The sequence below is a fragment of the Cyprinus carpio genome, chromosome B5, assembly GCF_018340385.1.
Source record: "Cyprinus carpio isolate SPL01 chromosome B5, ASM1834038v1, whole genome shotgun sequence".
NCBI lineage: Eukaryota > Metazoa > Chordata > Actinopteri > Cypriniformes > Cyprinidae > Cyprinus > Cyprinus carpio.
The window spans coordinates 23469229-23489124 of NC_056601.1; the positions used below are offsets into that span (position 1 = coordinate 23469229).

Below are 19896 nucleotides of genomic sequence, written 5' to 3' on the forward strand. Positions count from 1 at the left end.
AGTTCATTTATTTGAAGTGATTATTTTGACAGTCTTGTTTGATTTCGGTTGATAGTGTCAAAATGCTTAATTGTTTTTGGATGGCATAATGAAAATGTCAGTTTGTTTTTCATTTCTTTTGACAAATAATTAATCAAAAAAGAGTTTAGAGTGTGCTGTAGGGCTGACCAAAACAAACAAGTGTCAGTTTAAATCACTCTGTCATGTTTTTTTTGACATGTTGGAGTATTGGCATGGCATTTAATTAGCTGATGATGTTTCTCTGGCCTTGGCCAGAATTAAGTGCTTTTCTTCAATCCAAACTAATTAACTGACTTCTCAAAACAAATGCCTCATGAATAAAAACAGTGGAATATCTAGTGATGCGCACACACACACATCGAAGCTCATCAGTTTACAGTGTTTTTTCCATGAGATAAGTGCCTCCACATGCACACACTCAGTGTTTGCGGGGCTCTGAACAGGGGGAATTTGGAGTTTTTCCTCCTTGCATTGCTAAAATTGCCTTGGGCTGTTTTCACAGGTGCAGCCCAGGAAAACCATGGCTAAGCTCCCCCTGCAGGCAAACTTCTACCCCATGACCAGCATGGTCTACCTGCAGGACTCCAGCGCCAGACTCTCTCTGCTTACCGCACAGTCACTCGGAGCGGCCAGCCTTAAGAGCGGTCAGTTTGAACTCACTTCTCAGTGCTGGAAAATCTGAATTAAACCTGGAAATAAAAAATGTTTTTAAGAATTTAAAGTAATTAATAAGAAACATCCCAGATTCTGCATTCGGTCGAATTAATAATGCATTATTAAACATTCCAGATTCAGCATTATTTGGATACTGATCAAATAAACACATTTGTACCATTGACCATTTTATCATCTCAACCATTCAACTGTTTATCTCAGTATTTTTTTTTAATTAATACTTCTATTGAGCAAGGACACATTTAAAGACTTTTATAGTGTTTCATGTTTCAAATGCTGTTCTTTTGAACTTTCTGAATCCTGAAAAACATATAATGGTTTTATACAAAAATATTAAGCTGTTTTTAATGTTGACAATGAGAAGAAATGTGCAGCAGATCAGCATATTAGAATGATTTCTGAAGGATCATGTGACACTGAAGACTGGAGAAATGATGCTGAAAATTCAGCTTTTATCATCACATTAATAAATTACATTTTAAAACATTAAAATAGAACAGTTATATTTACATATTTGAACATTTTACAATATTACTGTATTTTTCAATCAAACAAATGTGACCTAAGAGACTTTTTCAAAAACAAATCTTTTACCTACTCCAAACTTTTGATGTCTAAATTCACTTAAGGATTACAGCATTGATTTGGCACTAAAAAAAAAAAAAAAGATTGATTTTAGTTTTAAGTGTGTTGTATTTTTATTTCTTTTAGGCAAAATTGTATATATTTTTAATATCATCTGAAATGTGCTTTGGATCATTCTCATATCACGCTGGAGAACATGATCAAACTATTTTACAGCGTAAGAGCTGCTGTCATGAAAGTCAAACCAAATACTGAGACATTCTGAAAAATAAAATGCTCTTTTTAATGAGAATATCCCTCTCACTTCATTATAAATACCACATGCCAACCTAATGCTGCAACAGTTACAAATCCGTAAGCAAATCATTTGACAGCCTACAATGTAGACACATCAAGACCCGTTATCCTCGCATTTTTGTTTGAATAGATGTGGCCTTTCTCCACTCTGGCAGGTCTACAGGCGTAGGTGAATTAGTGGTGAAAACCACTCCACAGTTGAATGTAAAGTGCTTTTGTCCTTAATACAATCTGTCAAGTGTGGGTTTGTCAAAAAAGATTTATTTGTTTGGTGCTCAAACACCAGGCTCTGTGGTCTCGTGGTCTGTGGAGCACATGATTTATGCATGTCCATATCCTAATGAAGCTCATTGGTGTGGATTCCACAGGTCAGCTGGAGGTGATTATGGACCGCAGGCTCAATCAGGATGATAATCGAGGTTTAGGTCAGGGAGTGCTGGACAATAAGATCACTGCCAACTCCTTCCGCCTGCTGCTGGAGAAGAGGAGCTCTGCGGAGGAGGTAATCAGGATGGAGAAATAATTGTGCTAAAGACATTCATTAATGACCACTTGCTCTCAGTATCTGCATCTTTGGAATTTTGGAAGTTCCCTGCTGAAACTCACTTAAGACCTTTATTAGGTGATATTAGATATAATTTACATGTACACTTAAGCACTTGGCAGACACTTTTATCCAAAGCGACTTGCATTGCATTGAAGGTACACATTTTTATCAGTTGACCATGGTGTAGCTAGTGCTGTGCTCTACTGTTCAAGCTACAGGAAGACTTGTTATAAATTATCACCGTCAAATGATATTGCATATCAAATTATTTCCCTGTTGTTATATTTAGATTACTTTTGCCATCATCTAATGCTCACTTAAAAGTTCATCTTTAAAAACAGTTAAATGTCATTTTTAGCAAATCTCAGAAAGAACATTTTTTCATACTGTATATCATATTGTTGTGATGTCTAAATGTACATGTAGAATTTAAAATGATTGTTCATAGTTTTTAATGTTTTTTTAACAATGTATTTAGACTCAAGATTTGAAAGTTTGTGGTCGGTAAGATTTTTTAAACTATTTTTGAAAGAAGTAATTTATGCTGACCAAGGCTGCATTTATTTTGCCAAAAAAGATAACTGTAAAAACAGTAAAATTAAAAAACAGTAAAAAGTATATAAAAAAATCATTTAAAAAATGATTTATTCGTGTGATGGGAAAGCAGATTTTTCAGCAGCCATTTACTGCAGTCTTCAGTGTCAAGAAACATTTATTAACATTATTTTTTTAATATATTTTAATTTATTAATAATAATAATGAAAACAGTAATACTGTAAAAAAAAATTGCAAAGTTCAAAATAAAAGCATTTATTTTAAATATATATTTTTGTAACATTTAAATGTCTTTACTGTCACTTTTGATCAATTTAATGCATCCTTGCTTAATAAAAGTTTTAATTTATTTGAAAAAAATCTTACTGATCCCAAACCTTTTAACAGCAGTGTATGTATATAGATAAACAGTATAACCTTCTATGGCTTTAACATGAAAATGGTTATTGGAGTCCCTGAAGATGAGCTTAACATACCGGTATTACAAGACTTTAAGTGTCATTTATGGTTATTAGGTGGTCTAGATGGTTAAACAGATGGACTGTCGGCTCATGGACCAATAACAAACCATCTCCCAGCATCAAATGTTGTAATAACCAGCTTGACCACCTTTACCTGTTTTTCCCCCAGTAAGATTGACAGAATAACCTGTTGGTTACTGTCTACTTAGGCCAGAAACTTATTCAATGCAAGGACGCAAATGTTGGTCAATGGAGTCCCATTGATTGTACATTCTTGCTTTAATGTTCTTCCTTGTGTTACTGTAGCTGTGACAAACCTCAGTACTCAATGGGACTATAAGTATTTTATGATGATAGTTTAAATAACTTACTTTGCTAGACTTTCTTGAAAATGCTGCTAAACCATAATAGTCATTGTAATTCAGGAGTGTTTGCATTCACATACTTGTGTAGTTTCAAATACGTTACAATTATGTCAATGTAATGCTGATCATCTATCACTAATGCTATCACTTTTCTGTCTAAGCCCAGAATGAGGAGAGTGCACCATACAGCTATCCGTCTATACTGAGTCACATGTCGTACATGTACCTGAACCATCCCCTCATCTCAATGGCAGTCAGTCAGCGCTCGGAGAGCCCATCCTTGACTCCCTACAGCCCTCTGAGCGCCTCCTTCCCCTGCGACATGCATCTGGTTAACCTGCGTGCTATCCAGTCAAAGGTACGTCTCAGTTGTGTTTGTCTTCTAGAGCAGCGATTTTAAAATACCCAAGTTTTTGATCAATCCTGAGTTCTGCGAGCTAATCCTAGTGATAATTGGACAAAGTATGCAATGTCAAAATAGATGTGCATTTTTTTATATTATAAAAAAATAATTATATATATATATATATATATATATATATATATATATATATATATATATATATATATATATATATATATAAACTGTGTGTATACTGTATATATATGGGTTGCATCAATTTAAAAAGAAAAAATAGGGTCTGTTCAAGGATTTGAAAGAGGAAGCTGAAAGCTGTTTTGGCCGTAATTGGGGAGCACACGACTGCTGGCTCAGTTCCTAAGAGGGCCATAAAGTATATTGACCTTCAAATTGATATTTTAGCATCCTATACTATTTCCCAGGGCTGAACTGTAATATTTTAACGCATGACAGGATAAAGGTAAAAGTGCTCAGAACAGGGCTTATTTTAGGATGAGAGGATGCGATTCAATCTGGCTTAAATGCTTAAAGGGGTCTTATCATAAGGAATCACAATTTTCTTGATCTTTTGAGATCAAAGACTTCATTGTACTGTCAAAACATACTGTAACTTTACGGCCCCAAATCCTCTCATGTGACTACGCCCCATTTTTTTAAATAACATAAGCACATGACTTCCCACATTAACATGTCAACAATGTCTATTTGGTATTCATAAATGGATATGGATACTTATTCTTAACTCCAGAACAAATGCTGTCATTCTGCAGTATCCTTCTGTTATAAACACCAGCTGAAACTGATCTTTTTTAACAATATCCTTGATCATGTCAGCCTGAATTTAACAGTTTATGTGATATATTTCAGCTTTGATTGTTTAATGAATCTATCACACAATACAGGTTCAGCATGGATGCTATTGCTATGCTATCTGCTCAAACAAAATAGTTTGAGCAGAGTTTTGAAACATAAACTATAGTATCATTGTAAAGTAGACCCCACGGGAATAAAAAGATATTATATTCCAAACTGTAGTTAGTTGGCTCGCTGTCTACAGACAGCTACCTCCTAAGGCAGCATATTGTTACGGTTGTGAGGTTTTTGGTGTTGTTCCTGCTGTCTCCTTCTCCTCTAGGATTGGACTTGGATTTAATGAGAAGCCGTTGGTGGTTGGACCAGAGAAAGAGGCCGGGACTAATAAAATCCCCTGGAATAACTCTGGAGGGAGCTCCTTGCCTGTCTTTTTTGTCTGCACTTTGTTGTACTGTGGGGTGTGACCTGTGAAAGTGTAGTACAATGTTTGTTGTGCTCTGTGTAGTGGTAACAGAGTGCTGTTAGCCACTGGTAACTGTTTGTGACATGCTCTTAGAAACCTCAGTGCCTTTGTGATCACCTCTGTCAAAAATGAAATGAATTTGAGAAGCTGTAGGGGGTGAGTGCCTTTTTTCTTTAGGCCAAACGTCCCTTATACTTTTCTCCTGTTTATTGGCTAGTTAAGGAGATAGGGTATGTTATTGTATATTTTGTTTCTTTATTTGTGGTTCCTAGGGAAGTTAGTTCTTGTGGGAAAGTTAGTTTCTTTTTTTTTTTGTTTGTTATTTTGGCATTAGCTCACCCCTGAAGATTTTGCTTCCACTTCTTTTTTTTTCTCTCTCTCTTTTTTTTCCCTTTGTTCAATTTTTCTGATTTACTCAGGATACTTTGTTAAATCTAAAATGCAATATTCTGAAAACAATCAAGAGAGCAAGAACAGCCTAATAAAAGACTTCACTGAGAAGCAGTGTTGTGTTGTTTATGTTTACTTCCCCTGACCTAGACCAGGGACCGTAACATAAATTGGGGGCTCGTCCATTGCATATCAATGAAGATTATTGATAGTGGTTACATACGCAGTTGGTTGCCTAGTAATTTTTCTCTGGTGTTGGATGAATTTAAGTATGGAATTTGATTTAACATTGTTTACATTGTCTCCTACTACGGAGGAGTTTAATAAATGTCGTAAAGCTGATTTGTTACAAATTGCAGATTTTTTTGAAATTGTTGTTCCTAGGGAGGCACAAAAACAAGTTGTTAAAAAGGAATTGTATGGTAAACTGGTGGAGGCTGGAATTTTGCCGGAGGAATCTGTGGAAGGAGTAACTGGGGAGGGGGCTAAAGCAGCTGGAGATGGGGATACCGTTTCTTTCCCTAGTATAGATCCTAGTTATCCCCGGTTTGATCCTGTGCTAGCTATTAAATTGAAGGAGTTGGACCTGCAGTTAAAGAAACAGGATTATGATGCGCAGCTTCTTCATTTGCGGACTATTGAGAGGTGGAGGCTGATAATAATAAATTTAAACTGCGCAGTTTGGAATTGCAGGCCAGATCATCTCCTAAGGTGCCTGTGGCCTGTTCCCAGATCTAGACCATCGTTTCCTCATTTGCCAGGGAATGTACCAGTTTCACCTGTGCAGAATCAAAGTCCACCCGTTGCCTCTTCTGTTGGTGCGTCTGCAATCAGCTTTGATGTAAGTAAATACGTTACACTTGTTCCTCCTTTTAGAGAGACGGAGGTAGACTCTTATTTTGTCGCTTTCGAGCGCATAGCAGCTACATTACGTTGGCCAAATGAGTTGTGGTCGCTGTTATTGCAATGTAAGTTAGTGGGTAAAGCTCAGGAAGTGTGCACAGCTTTACCTATTGAACAAAGTTTGAATTACGATACTGTTAAAGCTGCTGTTCTGAGAGCGTACGAATTAGTACCTGAAGCTTATCGCCAGAAATTCAGGAACCATCAGAAGATTACTAGTCAAACATTCGGCGAGTTTGCTCGTGAGAAAACTGTGTTGTTTGACAAATGGTGTGCAGCAAGCAGAGTTACAACATTTGAGCAATTACGTGAACTCTTGTTGTTGGAGGATTTTAAAGTTTGTGTTTCAGAGAACATTGTTGTGTATCTGAATGAGCAGAAGGTCTTGTCCTTAACTGATGCCGCTGTTTTGGCAGATGAGATTTGTGCTCACGCACAAAACTGTTTTTACTCCATCTTTGTATAGAGAGAAACACAGTTCATCTGATTTTCCTGTGAGAAACAACTCAAGAGTTTTTTTTAGGGGTAAGGGAAGAGGAGAGAATAGAGAGGCAGCTTTAAGTGTGTCTCGTAATACAAATGTGGCTCGGGAGGGAGAAAGACGTGTGTGTTTTTTCTGTCGTGATCCAGGACATTTGATTGCAGATTGTAAGCGCTGGAATCAGAATAAACCCCCTGAGAAACCAAAGGGAGTTGCTCTGGTTCATACTGCTCCCTCTGTGTTTAATTCTAGTAATCTGCATACAAATTTATACTGCCCATTTATTATGAATGGTTCAGTATCTCTCTCAGGGAAGCAGGGAAATTTGAAGCCGATTTCGATCTTGCGAGATACTGGGTCGGTTCAATCTTTTATTGTGGAAAGCGCACTAGATTTCTCAGAAGAGTCGTACTGCGGATCAAGTGTGTTAAATCCGTGGCATTGAGCTCGGCTGTGTTAAAGTTCCCTTGCACTCTGTTTACCTCCAATCTGATCTGTTCACAGGAGTTGTAAGTTTGGGAGTACGTGCTCAACTTCCGATAGAAGGAGTAGGGCTAATACTAGGTAATGATATTTGCTGGGGGGGGAGTGAGGTGTTTCCGCAGCCCATTGTTGTAGACAAGCCAGATGTGTCTGGGTGTTGTGAACAGGTTGATGTGGGTCAACAGTTTCCTTCTGTGTTTACTGCTTGTGCGGTAACCCGTGCTCAGACTAAAAAGTTTGATGAGGTTTTAGATGTGTCTGAGACATTTATGACTGACAAAGGTGACAGAAAGGAAGGTATGCAGGCTGTTTCTCCTAATGTGTGTGTTTCTGACCAGGATGTTGCAGTCCAGTTTGAGTCTATGCTTGGGGCTGGGAAAGAACTGCTGGCGGCTGCACAGAAAGCTGACCCGTCTCTAGTCAAGTGTCTCGCTGAGGCTGTACAAAAAGATGAAGTAGCAGATAAGGATGTGGCCTATGTTTGGGAGGATGGAGTGCTTATGCGTAAGTGGTCCCCATCAGAAAAGGATCTGAGCTGGAAAACTGTGTTTCAGGTAGTGGTCCCTGACAATTATCGTGAACAGATTTTGTGTTTAGCTCATGACCATGCTCTCTCTGGTCATCTTGGTGTAAACAAGACTTTTAGTCGCATCCTTCACTATTTTTATTGGCCTGGCTTGAGCAAAAACAGTTTCAGAGTACTGTCGATCGTGTCATGTGTGCCAACTAGCTGGTAAACCTAACCAGGGAATTCCCAGTGCTCCTCTTCATCCTATTCCAATTGTGTCGGAGCCATTTGAGAGAATTATTATTGATTGTGTTGGTCCATTACCTAAGACCAAGTCTGGTTATCAGTATCTGCTGACTCTAATGTGTGCTGCTACGCGGTACCCTGAGGCAATTCCTATGCGTACTATAAGAGCTAAGAATGTGACTTAAGAACTGGTCAAATTTTTCTCTATATTTGGAATTCCCAGAGTTATACAGTCAGATCAAGGTACAAATTTTACCTCTAAGCTGTTTTCTCAGGTCCTGAATTGTCTGTCTGTAAAGCATAAGCTTTCTAGTGCTTACCATCCAGAGTCACAGGGGGCGCTAGAACGTTTTCATCAGACCTTGAAAAGTATGTTGCGTACGTACTGTTTTGAAACTGGGAAAGATTGGGATGAGGGCGTTCCCTTGGTCATGTTTGCAGTACGAGAGACTGTTCAGGAATCCTTGGGTTTTAGTCCTGCCGACTTAGTGTTCGGGCACAATGTGCGGGGCCCGTTAAAACTGTTTCGTGAACAGTTGCTGGCAGAGACAACCCCCCAAACCAGCGTACTTGAATATGTAAGTTCGTTCAGAGAACGCCTAGGCCGAGCTCGTGAGATGGCACTTTTGAAGTTGGGACGTACTCAGAGCAAAATGAAGACCCGCTTTGATAAAAAAAAGTGTCTATCGAAGTTTTCAGGAAGGTGATTTGGCGCTTGTCTTTCTGCCTCTTCCAGGGTCGCCATTACAGGCAAAGTTCTCGGGTCCTTATACTATCAAGCAGAAATTAAGTGACACAGATTATGTCATTAATACTCCTGACAGGAAGCGAAAGACCTGAGTGTGTCACATAAATATGCTTAAAGCCTATGTAATGAGGGATGTAACTCAGAGGGAGGTAGCTCAGAGTTTGCCAAAAGTCACTGATTCCATCTCTGCTGCTATGGCAGCCGTGTATTGTCCTGAGGAGGATGGGCTTAGAATGCGAGAGGTCTCATGTGCTCTGCTGGACAATTCAAAGCTTTTAGAGGACTTAATGTCCCATTTGTGTTACTTGGGTGAAGCGTGTCGGAATGATGTTATTGCGCTCATTAAAAAGTTTCCTGTTCTCTTTTCTGATGTGCCTAGTCAAACCACAGTACTGGAACATGATATTGATGTGGGCGATTGCTCTCCTATCAAGCAAAATTCTTATCGAGTAAACCCCATCAAGAGAGGAATAATGCAAAGAAGAGACTGCATACTTGTTAGAACATGGTTTCGCTGTGCCAAGTTCCAGTCCATGGAGCTCACCCTGTCTGTTGGTGCCTAAATCAGGTGGGAAGTTTCGATTCTGCACCGATTTACCGCAAGGTAAATTCCATCACAAAAACCTGACTCCTATCCTTTACCAAGGATGGATGATTGTATTGATAGGGTTGGCGCTGCAAAGTTTGTAACTAAGCTTGACCTGTTAAAGGGGTACTGGCAGATTCCCCTTTGACAGCCAGGGCTTCAGAGATTTCGGCCTTTGTTACGCCTGACCACTTCCTGCAGTACAAGAGGATGACTTTCGGTATGCGAAATGCACCCGCCACTTTCCAACGCCTAATGAGAATAGTGCTGGCTGGGTTAGAGAATTGTGAGGCATACTTGGATGACATTGTCGTTTATTCATCTGACTGGCAACAGCATCTAACAAGTCTGTATGCAGTTTTCCATCGACTAAGTGATGCATCTCTTACCTTGAATCTTGCTAAATTTGAGTTCGGTAAAGCTGTCGTGACATACCTTGGGAAATGTGTGGGTCAAGGACAGGTGCGTCCTGTCGACATAAAAGTTGAGTGCATAATTGATTTTCCAGCTCCCAAAACAAAACGAGAGTTGCGTCGTTTCTTGGGAATGACGGGATATTACCGAGCTTTTTGCAAGAATTTTGCTGAAGTTGCGTCACCCCTTACCAACTTGCTTGGTCAAGCTAAAGTTTTCGAGTGGACCTCAGAGTGTCAGTCAGCATTTGATGCTGTTAAAACGTTGATGTGTAGTGCTCCGGTTTTTATCAGCTCCGGATTTTTCGCGACCATTTAAATTGGAAGTGGATGCGAGTGAGGTGGGAGCAGGAGCAGTCCTTATTCAGGAGGATGATACGGGAATTGATCACCCAGTATCTTATTTTTCAAGGAAATTTTACGAAATCGCAGCAACGTTATAGCACACATCGAAAAGGAGGCTCTTGCGCTGTTGCTTGCACTGCAGCATTTCGAAATTTATCTTGATGCTTGTAATGTTCCCATCCTGGTGTATACGGAACATAATCCCCTGGTTTTTCCTTTTTCGAATGTCAAATTCAAATCAAAGACTGATGCGCTGCTCTCTTTTGATACAAGGTTTTAATTTGGAAATTCGGCACAAGAAGGGTTGTGAGAATGTGCTTGCTGATGCCTTGTCACGTGCACCATGTAACCTTGGGGATTGAGAATTGTCTTGTAATTACAAATATTGATTTGTAATTTTAAGGGTGTGGGTGTTACGGTTGTGAGGTTTTTGGTGTTGTTCCTGCTGTCTCCTTCTCCTCTAGGATTGGACTTGGATTTAATGAGAAGCCGTTGGTGGTTGGACCAGAGAAAGAGGCCGGGACTATAAAATCCCCTGGAATAACTCTGGAGGGAGCTCCTTGCCTTTCTTTTTTGTCTGCACTTTGTTGTACTGTGGGTGTGACCTGTGAAAGTGTAGTACAATGTGTTTGTTGTGCTCTGTGTAGTGGTAACAGAGTGCTGTTAGCCACTGGTAACTGTTTGTGACATGCTCTTAGAAACCTCAGTGCCTTTGTGATCACCTCTGTCAAAATGAAATGAATTTGAGAAGCTGTAGGGGGTGAGTGCCTTTTTTCTTTAGGCCAAACGGCCTTATACTTTTCTCCTGTTTATGGGCTAGTTAAGGAGATAGGGTATGCTATTGTATATTTTGTTTTCTTTATTTGTGGTTCCTAGGGAAGTTAGTTCTTGTGGGAAAGTTAGTTTCTTTTTTTTGTTTGTTATTTTGGCATTAGCTCACCCCTGAAGATTTTGCTTCAACTTCTTTTTTTTCTCTCTCTTTTTTTTCCCTTTGTTCAATTTTTCTGATTTACTCAGGATACTTTGTTAAATCTAAAATGCAATGTTCTAAAAACAATCAAGAGAGCAAGAACAGTCTAATAAAAGACTTAACTGAGAAGCAGTGTTGTGTTGTTTATGTTACTTCCCTGACCTAGACCAGGGACCGTAACAATATTAACTGAAAAGTGCACTTTTAGTGTACTGAATCTTAAAAGTATATCTGTAAAAGAACTGTACTGTAAGGAAATAAAAGACCACTTAGTGTATTTAAAGAGAGAACACTTTCATGACAAGTTTTATATCATTACAGTTTAATAATTTGTTGTACTTTTCAATTTATTTTAATGTGTTGGCTAACATACTAAAGCATATGTAAAGTAATTAATTATAATTTTATCTGCAGTGTTATTCGATATTACATTTAAAACTGTACTCAACTGTAACTTCATCATTGGTATAATCAGAGGTATAATAACAAATCTATTTAAATACATGACTTACAAGTTTCAATAGACTTCTGTTATACAGTATATGACATTATATGATATAAAATACTTTAGTTTACCATGCCTGTCAGTACATATAGCAGTACACTTTAAGCATATTCCAAATTTAGTAAAAGTAATTGTGAAATTACATATAAAAATGTACCTAAGTGGGTCAAAAAGCAATCTAGAGTTCAGTTAAATGCATTTATTAGCAAATTAAATGATATTAAATTTTCACTTAATTGCAATGAACATGCATTTAAGTGTCTGAAAACAGTACATTCAGTTCACACTGAAGTAGATTCTATTATCCTTAATAAGTGCTCTTTTTAAAAGTATGCTGAAGTGTACCAATTTTTTCAAGGGCACACCATAGTAGTTCGCTAATGGAATGGAGTGCACATTTCATTCCAAAAGGATTTGATGTTAACATGTTCTAAGCTAACAAATAATATGCATACATTCAGCTTATCCACAGAGGATACGTCAATTGCTGTTTTAGAATTTGGCCAACATAATATTATTTTAAAAAGTGTAATTTTGCCAGTTTTTTAGAACAACCTTTTATGTTTAGAATGGTTAAAAATGCTGTCTAGGTAGACAGCTAACTAGGGTGTGGAGCAGAGCTGTTAAAACGTTGGGCTTTGTTTCTCTTACACTTATTGACTACATTCATGGCCACTCAAATTTAGTTTTGACATTAAGGTGTATCAGAATTATACTTTCCCAAATTATTTGATTGAGCAATGACATGAGTGTTAGTTACAGACCATAAAAAAGCCAGAAAAATCCCTTTAACTGCTGAATTCATTCATGATATATGTAATTATTCATTAAAATCATTGACAGGATAGTTGGCTGAAGTGTAGAAGAGCTTTTGGTGCACTGAAATAGAATAAAATCATTTAACAATGCCTGAGTGTTCCTTTGTTGCATGTCGTGGAAATATCCACTCAAGGACACCTTTTATGCAAATGGAAAGTGTTTTTCAAGCATGGAAGACATTGAGTACATTTCATTATTTTTTTGCACGACCAAAAATGTATCTCGGTTGTGAGAGCTTTATGGACTGTGCAGAGTGATTTACTATTTCTGTTGTTAATCTAGTGCTCCAGGTTTACAGTGATGAGAGATTCGGCTGAGCAGAGGGGTGTGTGTAAATATTTTCCTGTTTCACTGTTCATGAAGGGCCAAGTACAGATTCAAGTGCAAATTTTATTATGAATAATGACAGAAAATAGTTAATGGAATGTTCCGGGTTCGATAGAAGTGCTACCATAGAAAATAATTAACTCTCACTCCAGTTTGGGGCAAAATGCCACTGGGGAATGACACTGTATTGGGAAAACATTACATACACGCTTTCTTGAAAATAAAGCCACATGATTTAAAGTTGCGCCCTATAATTTTTGTAATGCATTTGTGTCATGCACCCAATTAGTACTAACAATGGCAACAGCAATAATACAAAGTGGCTACAGTTAGTAAACAAACAATACATCCAGACCAACAGGTGTCAGTATAATGTGCAAACCAACTGGATGGAGAAGATCCAGTGTAGTGCACAATTAATCGTTTTGATACTTTTTTGGATATGAAACAGCATGAGCTTTTAAATTCGGTCAATTTTCTATCTAAATAATAGCTGTTTTGACGCTCTATAGCAGGGATAGGCAACTCCGGTCCTGGAGGGCCACTATCCTGCAGAGTTTAGCTTCAGCCCTCATAAAAACTCACCTGCCTGTATCTATCTAGTAATCCCAAAAACACTGATTGCCTTGTTCAGGTGTGTTTAATTAGGGTTGGAACTAAACTCTGCAGGACAGTGGCCCTCCAGGACCGGAGTTGCCTATCCCTGCTTTATAGTATAATGTAGCTATGATGTAAGATGTAAGTAGAACAGCTTGTCATGTAATGTTACATTTACCTTAGCATTTTGCTTAAGGCCTATTATATGCACTATATTACATATTCTTTATATTATTACTTAGCCTGTTTTTTTTTCTATTTAATTTAATATAAATCTTTCATGAAAACAAGCTTCTATTAGATTAATTTATCACAGTTGAAATGTTTATATTATATATTATATTATATACAAATTAGAGTAAAAACATAATTAACATATCATTAAAAAGTTTATATATAAACTACCTTATGTGTAATTTACATTTTTATATACAACTCAATTTGATATTTGATATTTTTTTCTGTTTTCTGCTAAATGAAAATTTTTATTTTGGTTTGGTGGATTGGTAAAGAATTAATCACCAGTATTTCAAATCCAGTATTTGAACTGTATGTTTATGAGCATGATAAGTCCGTAAATGCTGTAACTGTGATGCGATACGTGCAAGGATACCAGAAATTTCAGCCAAATTACATCAACGCATAATTCTCTATACAACTTTAGGGAAGTCCAGGTTTGCACAACTACAGCTCATTTCTGTTAGAAATAAGTGAAAATTCATTTCTTCTTTTTACCAAAAGAATGCCTTGCCCCATCAATCCATTCTAAGTGCATTACTGTAAATGCAAACTTTGTTTGATTTTACAAACCTATGGATACGTCAAAATTATTTTCAGCGCAAATCAGCAGCTTGTCACATGCTATCAATAAAGGTCAAGTTATTTCAAACCAACAGGATTGCTTTAAGTTCCTTTGTTTTCTGAAATCTTGAGGAGAAGCTCTCTCCATGGTGTTGGGATGGGAGAGACTCTCATGTGGTGCTGAGCTGCAGCTGATGAGTGAAAGGCAGCGCTCCATAATTGGCCCAGTGTGTGCGTGTGGAGGAGAAACAGTGTTGTGTTTATGCGGCCTGAGGCTCTGTCTCGCTTCTCTCGCAGGAGGAAGGGGGAGGTCCATCCGAGCAAGCTGCTCTGATACTGCACAGAAAAGGCTTTGACTGTGGCTTCTCCAATCGGAACACTGCCCTACTGTGTACCACCACACGTGGCAAGGTAAAGCAGATCACACGGCTTCCCACACACAGACACACATCACTAATTTACAGAGGGTCTTATCACTGCTACTAAGTTTTGGAAGACCTTGAGGCTTATATTAAAAAAGAAAAAAAAAAGATTGTACATTTGCTCCCAAAAGTATAGTTCATGCAAAAATGAAAATCTCTTTTTAACACAAAACTAATATTCCATAGAACACAATAGGGAGAACTTTCTATCCAGTTACAATGATAAGGCACTGGAGCGTTCAAGCTTCAAAAAGGACACAAAAGTACCATAAAAGTGATATAAATGCATTAGTCTTCTAAAGTCATGCAGTAGTGGGTAAGAAAACAAATATTTTCCCCTCCAGTGAGCAGTTAAAAGGATAGTTACCTAAAAATTTAAATTTGCTGTTAATTTACTCATCTTCAGGCCACCCAAGATGTAGGTGACTTTTTCTTCTTTAATGAAGATTTTTTAGGTGAAACCGTGGTCCTTGGTGATATATAAAATGAAATAAAATGGTAATAAAATAAAAAAATAAAATGGTGATTCATAATTCATAAAGTCAATGGCTACCGTCACTTTGAAAGGCAAATAAAGCACCTAATACCTGTGGTATAATGGTATATTGAGGTCTTATGAAGCGAAATGATCTGTGGGTGCAAGAAACTGAACCTTACCTGTGATCTTCAGGGAAACAGGGAAGTAACCTAATAAGAACCACTGCTATTGAAATATTAAGTACCTGTTTTGAACTTGAGGACTTATAATTTAGACAAGTTTTGAGTTTTTGTGTTAGCATATTTATTGAAAAACTCTAGGGGTTAGTTCTCCCAAAAATGAAAATTAGCCCATAAATTACTCACCCTCAAGGCATCCTAGGTGTATATGACTTTCTTCTTTCAGACGAATCCAGTCAGAGTTATATTAAAAATTGTCTTTGATCTTTCAAGCTGTTTAATGGCACTCAGCGGGTGTTGCATACATCAGTCCAAAAGACGTGAAATAAAAAGCTCCCATCCATAGTAAAAAGCGTCTCACATGGCTTTGGGGGGTGAACAAAGTCCTCCTGTAGCGACTCAATGCATTTTTGTAAGAAAAATATCCATATTCGAAACGTAATTATCCCTTTAATGTAGCTTGCGCCAACAGTTGTACACGGAAGCAGCTCCGGGCAGATGACGTAAGAGGTCAGTGTTGAGCATGTGCTGGTGAGTCTTGTGAAACCAACGTTTGTTAACAGGAGCAAAGAAAGCAACATTTCCTTACTTTAGTCTCCTCTTGGCTTATATCGAAATCCTCAGACATTCTTCTTTACAAATCCTCATTTTGTACTTCTAATCAGTGACCGTTGTTTTGTTTTGATCTCTCCCCTGCGTTCGTCACTTCTAAGCGGTGCATTCGCAAAGCCGACCTCCATACGTCATCAGCCTGGAGCTGCTTCCGTGTACAACAGTGAGCGCAAGCTAGATTAAATTGATTATAACGTTTTAAATATGGTTATTTTTCTTACAAAAACACATCAATTATCTTCAGTTCTCTCCTTTGTTCACCCCCCAGAGATGTGTGAGACACTTTATATCAAGGATGGGCACTTTTTATTTCACTTCTTTTGGACTGATGCATGCAACACCCACTGAGTGGCATTAAACAGCTTGAAAGATCAAAGACAATTTTTAATATAACTCCGACTGGATTCATCTGAAAGTAGAAAGTCATATACACCTAGGATGCCTTGAGGGTTAGTAATTTACGGGCTAATTTTCATATTTGGGTGAATTAACCCTTTCTTGTGGCTCAGTGGTAGAGCATTGAGTTGGCAGCGCAAAAGGTTGTGGGTTTGATTCCCAGGGAACACACGTGAGGTAAAGAAAAATGTATAGCCTGAATGCACTGTAAGTCGCTTTGGATAAAAGTGTCTGCTTAATGCATAAATGTAACTAAAAGACAAATTAGATATCGCCACTTTATTAATAAATTCTGATGAGCTCACCTAGGAGAGCTAGGGTGGATGTAAAAACATTATTTCAATAATTAACAAGCTATAATATGGGTTCAGAAGCACCAATGAGGCTACTTTCTTTAAGCTAAAAGCTAATCTTTAAATTTAATTTTAGGGCTGTCAAATGATTAATCACGATTAATCACATCCAAAATAAAAGTTTTGTTTACATAATATATGTGTGTATACTGTGTATATTTATTATGTATATATAAATACACACACATAAATTATATATTTAGAAAATATTTACATGTATATACATTTATATATTTATATTCTTATATTTTATATTATATATAAATATATTTAATATATAAACATAACATATTCTTCTTAAATATATACATGCATGTGTGTGTATTTATATATACATAATAAATATACACAGTATACACACATATATTATGTAAACAAAACTTTTATTTTGGATGTGATAAATAAAGAATAAAAATTTGAAAACCCCACCTAATTTAATTTAATTTAATTTAAATTTAAGCTTATTAAGGTTACTTTACAAAGCATTGGAAAACAGTTCATCCAATCAGATTTCAGAATCAGAACTATTGGTTTTATAATCTAATGATTTAAAGCCGAAGTGAAAAACTGTAAGTTGGAAAAAGTAGGATGTTAGAAAATTAAAAGTGATGGAATCGATGTCTTGAGCCAAGGATTCAGAGAGAGAGAGAATTTGTTTCTAACCCTTAAGGTTCAAAAGCTGGACGGTTGGTGGTGCTAGAGGAATTGATTTGAATTGACACCAAATTTGCTGTGGTTTATGTTCAGACTGTCCTGTGTGCCATATTTCATTACTTTCCCACAAGTGGTTCTATGAGGTGCCATAGACTCAAGAGCAAAGAATAATAAGAAAATTAACATTAATATTGATATTAATAATGAGGTGCCTACGCATTCAAATTCAAATGACATACGCACATAACAAAATTACTAAAATTGAACTTGATAGTTGCTCTGCATATTAACAAGAGACAGAAGAAACATTTCGAAAATGATACATCACCTGTAAGATGTTTATGTAAATTAGCTATTTACAGAAAAAGTCCCATAAGAAAATTCAAGTTGTTTACTTTTCACTGTGCTTAAACTTGTCAGACTGTCACATATACTAACCATCTCACTTCTTACAAGTGAAAAGGCAAAGCTAAAGCTGTGACTAAATGCATACTTGAACATGTTGCGTTTTGAAATGCTCTAATCACCATACTGTGTTTGCTGTGTGTGTGTGTGTAGGTTCATTTAGAGAAGCTCCTGACAGATTTGAAGCTGAAAAGCATCACTCCTGTATCGCTGTCTCTGATGCACACATACAATAGTGATGCAGACCCCCAGGAGATCAGCCTTAAACCCATGGAAATCAGGACTTACCGCCTGCAGCTGAGCTGAGCTGTAGTCACATCTGCTCACGTCCTCCGTGTTTTACACTCGAGAGCCGTGAGGTTGTTGCCTTCAGCCAAGGACTCGGTAAACGATTGTCGACAGAAACCTTAAGCTTCACTGCAAAGCGCAATATGAAATCTCCAAGATTTCCCAACCAGCTCTCTCAGGTTATTTAACATAACGAGACGCTTTTTATGTGTGATTCACTGTGCTGCAAGTTGACATTTTGTACTGGGAACGTACAAGCTGTTGTATGCTTTGAAAGTGTTGCTACAGTGGGCATGTTGCAAGAAACGCTCTTCTTACTTCTGTTACAAGACGAAGAGAAAAGCTCCCATTTTATCCTCACAATTGCCAGATGAAAGTTAATATATACAGATTGTAAAATTGATTGGAGTCTTACCAGAAATTTTATTTGATTGTATTACTTTGTTGCAATCCCAGAGTTTTGACTCAGAACTGTGCCTTAGTCTCATGGGGTGGTGTTTGTCTTAATGGATGTGAGAAATTAGTGTAAAGAAATTTTTAGTCATCTTTAAACAACCACTTATCTTTACAATCATGCATTTTGTATTTTTGGTGTTTTCGAATCCAGGTCAACTAAACTGCTATTGTTTGTTTGTTTTTTAAATGTCTCTTGCAAAGGAGTGCAAGTTACATGGGTTTATCAAATTCGTTGAAATGGGTTTAATGCAACTTGAAATTGAAATGATGAAGCCTCAGATTCTCTCTTTAGCTTTTTTTTTAAAACATACTGTATACATGTCACCTTTTGTCTATTTTATGCAGTCTGAAGGATTGTAAATCGGTTCAACTTCAATTCATCAAAGGTGGGTCGGTGTCTTGCAACAATCTCCTAAAGAATGTATACTGAAAATTGAATTCCATTGTTCCCAGAGATGATAATTATCAAAGAAGAAATGAAATGTTTTATTTAATATATTAGGCTATATGAATATAAACATGCATATATTTTTATCAATAGAAATATAAATTCACGCAGTGGTTTAATTGAAAGGAGTAACGAATCATAAAATGCTGTCGTTGTTATTATGGATTATAAACTTTGTGTGATTGTGTTGAGGTTTATGAATGGAAATGATCTTAGAAGTACGATTTATTACACAATCAAACTATGCAAATGTACATTTGTGTCTTATGCAACAATGATCTATTTTTTTAAACCGACTGGTAACATGGGACCTACGGGGTTTATCTTAAATCAAGTCAGAAATGCTCCCCGCTTTACCTGACAAATTCTTGAGAATTTTTTCTGGTATGTTGTAGATTTGCAACATGTTATGACATGTATTATGAATGTTTTCCTCAAATGCGGTTTCCTTCATTCTGTGATGGTTATTCCTGAAGTCTTACACTCTGGGTGTCTTTTATGAGGTGTTTTCTTGTTTAAATCTGCTTTCAGACTGTCGATAACAGAGTTGGTTGCTTGTCTTGAGCGTGATGAAGGATGATTATTTGTTGACTTGCTACTGTGATTTTTTTTTTTTTTCAAATGGTAATTTTTCCTTTTATGAAAATATGGACTGGCTTGCTGTTCTGTTGGTCAGTCAGAAGTGCTGTGATCACTGTATTCCAACTAGCTGCTTAATTCACACTTTTATGACCAAATTGGTCCGTGACTGTAGTGAATCAGGATAATGAAAGCAGGCCGATGCTTTCCAACCTTGTGAGAACATTCCTCTTTTTTTTAATCTTGAAAATTGTGGTGACTATCTGATGAGTATGCATCTTTTTACCAGTGTTGCCAATCACAATTGTGTCATTTAAAAGGGATGTTACAAAAAAAAAATAAAAAATGTTTTGTTTGGAT

General features: G+C 37.1%; 1 protein-coding gene across 1 annotated transcript in view; it reads left to right on the forward strand.

The window, feature by feature from the left end:
• Window positions 1–19895, forward strand: part of man2a1 (mannosidase, alpha, class 2A, member 1) — a 59563-nt gene extending 39668 nt beyond the window's left edge. Inside the window, exons 18-22 of the mRNA XM_042724978.1 lie at window positions 524–665; window positions 1947–2080; window positions 3668–3865; window positions 14564–14677; window positions 17919–19895. Of these exons, the coding sequence (XP_042580912.1) occupies window positions 524–665; window positions 1947–2080; window positions 3668–3865; window positions 14564–14677; window positions 17919–18071 (741 nt within the window). The 3' untranslated portion in view covers window positions 18072–19895. The remainder of the gene's footprint in view (window positions 1–523; window positions 666–1946; window positions 2081–3667; window positions 3866–14563; window positions 14678–17918) is intronic.
• The last annotated feature ends 1 nt before the right edge of the window (window position 19896 follows it).